The following is an 11309-nucleotide window of genomic DNA, read 5'->3' as shown; positions in this document are numbered from 1 at the left end:
AGCTCGCAGGGTGAGCTTGGGGATTAAAAAGTGCCTGCTTGCAGGCACTTTAATCCACTGAGCTATCTGACCAGCCCTCAAAAAATATTTTCTTATAAAACTAATTAATTAGGATTCTTCATGGAAATTATAAATTGATAGTCACTCATGGAGAAAATGGCTAAATGTATGTATAGTAATGATGATGGTGTTTAATAATGCTTTATAAGATTTTTCTGTTTATGACTAGAAAATGCTTTTTTAAATAATCTTCATATTCATTAACATACACTCCTCAACAATGTATCCTTTGACAGAGTATGTGAACAAAGTTAAATATTTTAAGAAGAGTTTACTAATTCATTCCAATCTAGGGAAGACCGATTTGGAAAGTCCTAATTATGAAAGAGTTCAGAAAGAAAAATGATGCTGATGTATTCAGTAGAGCTAGAAGAATCTAGGACTGGAGAGTTGGAAAACACTTGAGGAGACAAATTAATGTGAATTTCATCTTTTATTGTTTATATATAACTGGCATGATTTTCCTTTCTTAAAAGTTATGTAGCATTTGGACACTCTCAAAACCTAAATTCATGAAGATCATTTTTACTCCATATATTCTCTGCAAACTTTTTCCAGTAGAGCACAGAAATATAAAGGGAATCAGTAGAGACTGTTTCTGCATGTGTCAGCAAAATTTGTACCTCAATTTGGTGAATAATTGTTTCTTTCAGCAAGTGACTTTTACTTTTTTCTTTCAACTTAACATATATTAGGTGAAGTCAGAAGAAGTCTTTGATGAGTGGGTAGCCAAACTCCGTCACCACAGAATGTATCGTCAGAATGAAATCGCCATGTTTCCACGGGAAGTAAATCACTTTTATCCAGGGTCTACCATCACAGATTCCGCACCTGGGGCATTTGACTCCATTTCCAGTAGGAAGGTAATGAGAACTTAGCAATAATTAATCTAAAAGAAAGGGGCGGCTTTGTAGGAGGCGAGGCCCACTTTGAGAGCTGAGTCTGAAGAAAGGTATGTGGGGAGGAGTTAGGAAGTTGTGCTGGCACTGAATTTATCTTACCCACTGAGTCTGTCAGAAGCAGGACCAGATGAGCATCTGTCAACAGTGAGAGAAAGAAGAACAACTTAAAGAACTTCGTGGGGTTCGATCCCTGGCGTGCTGTGCTAGCCCCGCCCCCAGGGCGCACGGAGACAGCCATTGACAGTGGGCGTGCTCGCGCGCGCCTGTAAACCTAACGGTTGGGAGACTGAAAACAGGAGAATCCCTACGAGTTCGATCTATGTAATGAGACTCTGTAGACCCTGTTCTAAATACAAAAAACAAAACAAAAAACAACATCATATCTCAGAAGGCTCTATCTCTTTCTTGACCAGTCAACTTTGGCTTTCTTCCTGGCTATACAGTATAGTAGGTATGTGTATGGCCATACAGAATTGTAGAATATGTCCAAATGTTTATATCATTTGACATAAAAAAAAAAAGGAGCTGTCATCTGAGGTATTATAGTGTGGCATGGCCAGGCTGTGGTGCTAGCCAGAGGTATCAGTGTCTCCCTATAAGGTCTTTACTAGAAGTGTCCTGTTACAAGCAGAAAGCATCCATTAGCATACAATTTGGACTAAAGGACAATTGTCCCTGCTAGTCTCTGTTTTCATTTATAATGTGGTCTCATTCTCTATGGAACAGTGTAGCAGTATATCAAAGCAGAATTCATTTCAAACTGGAAGCAATTTATCATTTTCTTGTGGTGGTGAGGCGCGAGTTCCATTATGGCTACAGTCTTCGGAGGACATGGAGAAATGCTCAAAAGGTAGAGTGATTTGAAACCTTCTCTCTTTTCTGATCTGGCTATGAAGTGAGCTGGTTTTGCATCAGACTTAGCTGACTTTGTATCCTTCCCTTCTCTCTCTACAGTGTTTCCCATACTTTGCTAACTGAGGTCATACTTGTTATCAACAGAAGATACTTTCATTGTAGAGTTTTATATCTTTGCCTGGGTTTGTGTGCAGACTGGCTTCTTTTTCTAGTCTTTTAGTATTTGATTTTCACTTAAGCCCATAAATAAATCTCCAGGGATGGGGCTGTGTAGCTCTGTTTTTCTTAAGAACTAGAAATGATTCTGGTGGACATCCTCAATTGTGACTCTGCCCTAGAGGTGACTGGGTGACCAAATGGAGAGCTCCCCCATGTATGTGTTCTCTATTCTAGCTGTACATTCAAATTACCAAGAGAAACTTTAAAATGCAGGAATACCCATGCTAAGGCCTTTTCTCCTTTTCTCACTGGACTGAGGTGAGCCTTGGGAGCACTGGTGGTTCATAGTTTTCTAGTAGATTTTGTGAAGGAGCTGGGTCGAGCACTCTAACCACAATGAAGCTCAGTGTTCACAACCTAAGACTCAGCCAAAAAATGGAAAGAAAGCTCACCAATGGGTTTGAGAGTGTCTGGGATAGAGCATGGGGATATGTAGTTTTTAAAAATTTCTCCTGCTGATTTTGAAGTGTAGCTATGGTTGAGAACCATATTAAGAAACAATACAAGGTGGTAACCTTGAGAATTGCTCTTTATCTTGTGAATGTATAGATGTGTCCACTGGGGCTGTGCAGTCTTAACCCTTCCAGTAAATATATTCATGGGCTTTATTGATTAACAGCTTGACAAAGTGGCCCCTGAAGTACTGTATCTGGACCAGCAGCATCAGTCCTGCCTTGGGACATACTAGAAATGCGTATTCTCAAACTCAGCCTCGATGTACTGAATCCCAAACTGGGGTTGGAGCCTAAAGATCTATGGCATAAATGCTCCAGGTGACTCTGGTGATAGGAACATTTAAAGCCATAATCCTAAGACCTCTGGGCCTGGATTCCTCAGGAGAAACATTCATCAACATCTAGTGAACCACAAGTGTCGCCTATGGTTAGTGGCTACAACTGTGAGATTACTTGAGCTATCTCAGGTCTGTCTCCAGAGGCTCATCACAGTTTTTATGCAGGTCCATGATCAACAGTTATTTTTAGAGACTGGTACAATTTTATTTTAGTTTTATCCTTTTGATGTAACTAGCCTTGCAAGTGGGTAGCAGCAGCCTGCTGTTGCTGGATTACGAATAACAATGCCATTGCTGCTGTTGATAATAACGATAATGGCTGATTTACTGAATTCTTCTGACAGTCCAGACACTTTTCTAAGTGCTCTCCACATATCAACTCATTAATTCCCTTAACTCTGTGAGCTAGCTATGTAATTGTCTCTGTCTCCCAGTTGAGGAAACTGAAGCATAGAGAAATTATGTCATGTACCCTAGAGTTCAGTGAGTAGATTCAAATGGAGGCAACCGAGTTGTCCAGATCCATTCCATTAACCCTTAGAGTCTGTAGCCATTTTTGTAAAACAAGGCAAAATCTTTTGCCATCCAAATGGAAAATCAAATGTAGAAAAGTAAGAAAAGTCCCTGGTGCCAGCACAGCGATCCCCTCAGTGTCGAGAACTGACCTTCTCCTGCTTCTCTCGTAGACCTGGCGCACTGCCATGCCTACCTGGTGGAGATGAGCCAGCTCCTTCAAAACATGGACGTCCTACACCGCACCTACTCAGCACCAGCCATCAATGCCATACAGGTTCGCCAACCCCTCTTCTGCTCACCTTCTGCCTCTGCTTTCCTTTTACCTCCCAGCCTTGGACTAACAGTGGAATGTTGTCTGTCCTGTTGCTTCAGCCCAGCTCAAGGGGATGGAGGTGGTCACTTTGCTGTGCATTTATCCCTGCAGTTTGGTGGACCTTATTGTCTGTGCTCTCTTTCCTGTTTTAAAAAAAAGGGTGGAGCTTTTGAAAGTCCCAAAAAGGAAAAAAGATCGCACAAGAGGTGGCGGTCCAGAGCTATTGGCAAAGATACTAAAGGAACGCTCCAGGTAACCACTGCCTCCACCTGCAACAGACTGCTTTCCTCTTGGCCTGCTTTGCATGTCCTATGCTAGGGCTGCTGTGACCCCAAGAGGAACCTAGACCATGCGTGTTCCGGAGCTGTTCTCGCTAATATTTTGTGCAGGGGGAAGCATTCCGTACTTAGGTCATGTGGGGATAGGCATAAGGTTCTAATGGACACTGGGGAGAAAGAAGGGATGTTTTCTAAAGAAGATATCATGGAGTCAGATGAATTACTACTGGCTTTCAGCTTCTGCTACTTTACTGTTGAGCCTGCCTGCCCACTTCCCTGGAAGTATGTTCCCTGCTTGTGGCTTCAGAGGCCCAGTGCTGTGACCCACCGTCCTGCTGAAGCTCAGTGGATTTATCTTCCTCTGAGCCCACAGGCCCCAGCCTCCGAGCACAGGACATTGTGCGGATTCTCTTGGCACTTTCCTCCACACTCCCTTACCTCACCACAGGCTCACTGTATTGTGCAAGAAGCTCTCTTTCCCAGGGCACAGCGAAGCCACCGGCCAAGTTTTGCAGGATGACTGTTGGACATTAAATTGCAGCATTGTTAAAAGTCAAAATTAATCCCAAGCTTTTAAAAAATCATCTGATATAATCTTGTGTATGCTTTGGCTCAAAGCACTTATGAGCTGAACTCAACTGCTAGTAAAGTAAATAATGGTCTGTGTACAAATGTGAGTAGTTAGATAGCTTTATAGAAGCCCCATGTGCAAATCAAGAAAAGCATTTTTGAACCTATGCATTGCTAACAGCCTAGTTTCTGGGCAGTCACAGCCAGGAGAAACGAAGAGTATACATGAGAAAGCCCAGCAGTTTTAACTGTGGCTTTCAAATATAACTTTAGCTGTGGACAGTATTTTCCTGAGTTTATATATTTTCTCCTGCCATTCAGTAGAAAGACTCATAAAATGATCCTTCTTAGTAAGCTCTAATCTTAGAATCAAATAAATACTCTGAACAGTCTGTATCTGAACAAGAATCTTTCCCTTTGGTGTCACTTTAGGTCCCTAAACCTTTCTCTGGCCCTTTGAGACTACATTCCTCCAATCCTAATTTGTCAACACTAGATTTTGGAGAAGAGAAAAACTATTCAGATGGCTCCGAAACCTCATCAGAATTTTCTAAAATGCAAGAAGACCTGTGTCACATTGCCCATAAAGGTAAATGGTTTTCTTTCTTCTTCCTGATGTTTGATAAAATGTATAGTGCATGCTTAAATTTGTGCTTGGAGAACGCAGCTGAATCAGTTCATTTTCTGTTACATTAAGCGTTTGGGCTTTTTTTTTTTTTAATTTTTCTGGTAGAAGAGATGTATGAGTTTTCTTTTTAACATTTCGGAGAAACAGTAAAAATGCTTGGTATACAGTTGGCAGAACCTTTGGATCCAACCAGTTGCAGATTTAAAAAGCTGTGTCTGCACCAAACGTACTTGTTACTACTTTTTAGATCATACAGCATAGCAACTGTTTACATAGCATTTACATTTTATTAGTTATTGTAAATAATCTATAGATTATTCAAAGTATATGAAAAAGAGTAATACTGAGTGGTAATAATACTTTAAAAGCTAAGCACTTTGTTTGATGCTGGCGGGAACACAAATTGCTATTTTTCTGGATAGCAATATTATATTACATTCCAGCTATTTTTTTAATTGTCCTATTCAGCATTTCTACTCTGAAGAATCCATTTGTAGAAATTAATTTAAAACTTATCCAAACATATACCGATGAATGTCCATTTTGTATCTGTGTATTCAAAGTGGTTAGGATAGATATATAGTTGCATTCTCTTAATGAATAGAATGATTTGTTCTAATGGTGTTTGTAAATAGGATCACAAGTCCGCATCTTGTACAGCAGTTAACCACTAAGAAGAATATATGCAGTGTATTATTTGTTGAAACTGTACTTCCGATTTGATTTGAAACTGTCTCATTGCTGTTTATCAATAAAACTTTGGAAAAAAAAAAACTAAATATGTCCATTGTTCATTACATCAAAGGTTAGACATAGGTATTCAATGTTGTTAGCCATTTTGGAAATGCAGATTTATCACTGAATACCTGTTAGAATAAGTACCAAATGCTGGTGAGAATACACAGAAACTAAATGTCTCATATATTGCTGGTGACCATGTAAAATGATGTGGCATTCTGGAAAATGGTTCGGCAGTGTTAAATAAAACTAAGTGTGTATTTAGCATAGAGCCCAGCACTCATGTTCCTAGATATTTATCTCAAAAAAGTGAAATTTTAAGGGCCAGTGAGATAGCTCAGCAGACTGAGTGCCTGCTTAAGCAAGCACAGGGACCAGGGTTCAATCTCTGGTATCACATGCTGCGCTGGCCCCACCCCAGGCACACTGAGCCAGCCACCAAGTCCAGGCGTGGTGGCACACCCCTGTAATCCCATCACTGGGGAGGTGGAAACAGGAAGATCACTATGAGTCAAAGCTGCATAGTGAGACCCTGTACCGAATACATTAAAAAAAATAATTAAAAGAGAAATTTTATGTCCACAAAAAAACGTATTCACTAACATTTACAGCAAGTTTATTTGTATTAGCTGAAAATTAGAACAATTCGTTGTCCTCCAACAGTTAAATGGTTAAACAGCCTGTGATCCATCCATACTACTGGTCAGCAATAAAATGGGACAAACCACTGTTATATGCAATGATGCAAATTGACCTAAAGGACACTACACTGAGTGAAAATAGCCAACCTCTAATATTTACAAAGTATGTGTTTCTGCTTATAACTCTGAAAATGATATCGAGAGGGAGAATTTGGTGGTTACCTGAAGTTAGGGAAGAAAACAGAGGAGGAATGTGAGTGTGATTATAACATGTTTTGATAGTGATGCCAAATTCTGTATCCTGATGGTGGTGCTGGTCACAACAATCTGCACACGTGATGAGACTGTATTGACATTCTGTCCACACATTACAAATGAGTGTGTGAATGTGGTGAAATCTTGTCCTGGTTTTTATGTTGTGTACTACTTGTGTAAGCTGTTAGCATGTAGAGAAACACGCATAGGCCTAGTAATGTGAGACTTTTTATATTTGTTTTGAGTTTTTTGTTGTTTTTATTTTGAGATGGGGTCTTATGTTATCCATACAACTTGAAAGTCTGAGCTCGACCTTTCAGGCCTCCTGCTTTAGCCTCTTATTTGAGTGCAATGATTAGAGACTTGCAACCCTACTCCCAGCTTTTGCAATGTTTTTGCAACTTCCTGTGAGTCTAATAAAAGTCCAGAATAAAAATAAGAAGTAACCTAAATGTCTAAGAAAAGGGGTTGGAGTCTTTTTAAACGCAGTATTATTATACCATAGAAAAACTCAGCATATATAATAGCTATGTTATATTGAACAAGCAGCCATTATGTCAGGCATTGTTAAGTACTTTATATGCATTGTTTCATTTAATTCTAGCATAAACACATGGGATAGGTAATACTGGTATCTGTTTCATATATAAAAAGTGAGGTTTAGAGAAGCTAGAGGCCTTCGTAAGGGCCATGCAGCTCCAAAGCAGCTAGCCTGAGACTTGAATACTGACCTGCTCCACTCTAGGATACCTTTCCTGATATCACACTGCCCTTATAGATGAGATAGCCAGGATTCTTATTTATAGATTTACGAAAGATTTACATTGGGTTGAATATAAGGTTTAAAGCTATATAGGTATAATCCCAATTTTTGGAACAAAATAAGTATACTTCTGGCATATATGAGCACACTAAAAAGTCTAGGAAAATGTACACTAGTATTTTAGTGATGGAGGCTGGAGTTGTATTTACCATTTTTGCTTATCTTTTAAATAAAATTTTTATATTTGCTTAAAGAGGAAATGAATTAAAAGGCTTTAAGTGGGAGGGTAGCATTTGAGGTGGAAGGAAAAAAGATATTCTCACTGTTACCTTCTTTTCTTCATGCCATATTTTCTTTCCTTTGTATTATTTTTTTCCTTTGTATTATTGATTCAAATGTAAAACATGTTGGCTATAAGGAACCTATGTCATGCTTTGTATAGATTACTCCCTCTGACTTTTATCTTAGTCACCATTAGAATTTCTCAGTGGTTTGGAATTCAGTAGAGTTGTATATTTAGAGAGACACTCCCTGGCCCACTCCTTGAAAGCTCTTGAAATGTATTCTTGAAAGAATTCTGTCTGGGTTACTCTTCTCTCATTGCTGGGACAAATACCCAATACCCAAAATGAAGGAAGGAAAGGTTTATTTAGCTCACAGTTACTGGAGGTTTCAGTCCATATTCAGCTGGCTCCAAGGCCGAGTGGTACACGGCAGAGGGCAGCAGTTCATGGAGGCAGAAAGCAGCAAAACAGCAGAGTAGAGTAGTGGCAACATTGGCAACACAGGAAGTCTGTTTCTCTCTTATGTTACATTCAGGCTATCTGCCTCAGGCTGGGTGTAGCTTTCATAATCCCAGCAGTACTAAGACCCATAATTCCAGTGGATCATAAATTAATTTCAAACTCTAGAAGTCCCCGCCCCATGAGGCTTTGGGGGGGGGGACAACTAGACAGAAGCCATAACAAATACCTTTGGTTATTCTTCAGAATTCAGAGAATCAGTTACAATTAGAGCATTATAGGTTTTAGGGGAAGACATTCCTATAAAACTCTATTTTTAACAATATGACTTTTATTTTTTTTTTTTTTTAAATCAGTGAGAAAACAGTGCTTCCCTGCCAAAGGGAGAAGCTCTGGCTTTCCACTCATGTTGCCAAGCTACTTCTTCAATGGAGCAGTAGTGGCCCTATTAAGTGACCCATCAATCTGGTCCTCCTGCAGAGGTTTTTACCTTGCTGCGTCTATAATGGGCTCCCAGTCAGCTCCTCTGTCTTTGGGGCTTTGTGAAATCAGCTGGGTACAGCACTGCCAGGCATCCGGGTGAGGCCAGGGTTAGTGCCCCAAGGAAGGTCCAAGTGAGTGTGTTTATTCAAGAGCTGCCTGAGCTCCCTGGGCTTAGAGGATGACTTCCATAGGGGAGCCTGAGGAGATGCATTGTGCTTCTGATCGATTTGAAATACTCTTGCCGAGACTGAAAGAGCTTCTTATCACCCTTTTAAGAAGTCTCTTTTACACAGGTGCTATTTTAGGAACCCTGTGGAATAAAGACAGCTTTCAGGTTTGCCCCAAGTCCATGACCTTGTGTGATTTCACTCTGGCATGCTTGGAATGCAAAGCATTTTGACCTTTCTTCCTGTATAAGCCTGGTTTTGTTGCTGGCAATGCCTATGGTACTGTTTTGACTGCATCTGTATTCTGTTGACTATAATGCTGAAGCAGCTGAACTAAAGGCAAGAACCCCACTGGTATAATGCAGTCTGTGTGAATTTAAACTTGTTAAATTTATCTGAATTGTCTTCATTTTGTAGATCAAGTGGTAAGCAACTAACATATACCTATCCTAGTTTTAAAAGTTTGTGTTCTATGTGATAGACTCTTAAGCTTGAGTTTTATGACCTACAATGAACTCATTCCCATGGTTCATGTTTCTAGCTTTGTGTATGTGTTGGCACCCATATAACAGAACAAAATATATTAATCCTAAAAGTCATAAATAATTTTAATTTTGTATATTAGCTTTTAAATTTCCCCAAACATGTTTTATAGAACATTTTATCCATAAAGTACTTAAAAATCAAAGTAAGGCTAGCATAATTAAAAATGTTTGGAATACACTGCTAGCTATGGTTCTCTTTGGATTTATACTGGGGATTATAGATAGTAAAGTCCCTGAGTAGTCCTGCAGTAGACAACCTGTTAACTATACCTGAGTGAGTTTGCATGTTATTTAGGAAGGTCCCCACTGCCCCTCAACACCTCCAGCTGGTAATATCCTAGGACTGAAGTCCTCAAGAACCATTCTTTTTTTTTTTTTTTTTGTGGCTGGCTCAGCCCATCCTGGGGTCAGGCTTGGCACAGCATGTGGTGCCGGGGATTGAACCACAATCCCTGTGCATTTGTCTAAATTTACCTAATCAGGCATGTTAGACCATTGAGCAATCTTGCCAGCCCCAAGAACCATTCTTCAGGAAACATTGTAAATAATAAGCCTTCTTTGAAGGTGACCTCTATGTTACTGACTTGCTGGGACCTTGACTTCTCTGGCCAACCAGCCCTCAGTTGCTTCTTCTGTTAAATGTCCTAAACTGCCTGTCCTGACTCCTTTGGCTCTCAAATTCTGTCACTGTCTATGATTGTTTTACACTAAACAGAAAACGTGTACTGTGGCTTATTCTTACAAGTAGATTTTATGAGGACATTTCCTATTAGCAGCAGAAATAGAATGACTGATGTTGGTGAGCAGATTTAGGGCAGGAAAGCAAGAGGATGAGCTGCCTCAGGGACGGAAGTGATCAACATAGCCAAATGAAGTGGAGATTCACATTCTGTAGGAGGTGGGGGTGAGGGTGGGGGTGGGGGTGGCAAGTGAGGCTTTAGAAATGCTTTATAAATACGTGAGGGAAATAATTTCCAAATATAAAAGCTAAAAGTAGAATAAAATTAAATTATGTATTAACTTCTTTTGTTCCTGGAGTCTTTTTCTTGAGTTGTAATTTTGAGTGGTCATTTTCTAAACTGTCTTGAGTTTATAGAAGCATTAAATCAAAAGCTAGTTATATCAAAATGATACCACATTGTCTTAGTTACTTTTTATTCGTTGCTGGGACAAATACCTGACACACAAAATGAAGGAAGGAAAGATTTATTTAGCTCACAGTTACTGGAGGGTTCAGTCCATATTCCCCTGGCTCCAAGGCAAACAACAGCAGTTCATGCAGCAGAAAACAATGAAGAGCAGAGGAGCAGCAGCAGATGCAGGGGCGTCCATCAAGCCTCTCTCTTCCTTCTGCGCTGACTGCGAAGACCAGCGCTCCACAGTAAAGATAGGAGCTCCTCCAAAGTGGCTCCGCTGTGAAGGTCAAGCTCCTCCGAAGACTGGGACTTCTCCAGAAGCTGGGCTGGGCGGCAGGAAACCAGGCAGGGCGGCTTCCTGCCTTTCTCAATTCCTGGGCCCTGCCCACCTGAAGGAGCTGATTCAGCCAAGTTGACACAATGTATCAACTAATACAATCCACCCCTTGTCAACTTGGCAACTAGACATACACTTTTTTTAAGCCAAATTTTCAGGTACACAGACATGCTTAAACATTTTACAAATTGAACATTGCATTACATTAGAACCATGACATGTTACCCCTGGCCCTCCAAAGACTTGTGCACAACCTTTTATGCAAAAGACATTTTAGTCCATCTCTAAGAGTTGCCAAAGTCCTGCCAGTTTCAGCAACACTGAAAAGTCCAAGTCCCAAGCTTCCAAGATCTAAGACAAACTCTTA

The 11309-nt window shown here is 40.2% G+C and overlaps 1 protein-coding gene across 3 annotated transcripts in view; it reads left to right on the top strand.

The window, feature by feature from the left end:
* The window catches only part of Osbpl3 (oxysterol binding protein like 3), a 175474-nt gene that overhangs the window by 106522 nt on the left and 57643 nt on the right, over nt 1–11309 (top strand). For 2 of the 3 annotated variants that reach the window (XM_004626472.3, XM_023709925.1), the window contains exons 6-10: nt 756–923; nt 1689–1812; nt 3516–3619; nt 3818–3910; nt 4939–5095. In XM_004626472.3, the coding sequence (XP_004626529.1) occupies nt 756–923; nt 1689–1812; nt 3516–3619; nt 3818–3910; nt 4939–5095 (646 nt within the window). The remainder of the gene's footprint in view (nt 1–755; nt 924–1688; nt 1813–3515; nt 3620–3817; nt 3911–4938; nt 5096–11309) is intronic. The other variant, XM_004626473.3, reaches the window with a different exon arrangement.

The sequence above is a fragment of the Octodon degus genome, unplaced genomic scaffold (genome assembly GCF_000260255.1).
Source record: "Octodon degus isolate 3935 unplaced genomic scaffold, OctDeg1.0 scaffold00015, whole genome shotgun sequence".
In the NCBI taxonomy this organism is placed as follows: domain Eukaryota; kingdom Metazoa; phylum Chordata; class Mammalia; order Rodentia; family Octodontidae; genus Octodon; species Octodon degus.
Note: the sequence above shows the minus strand (reverse complement) of the source record. Positions and strands in the feature narration are given on the sequence as shown.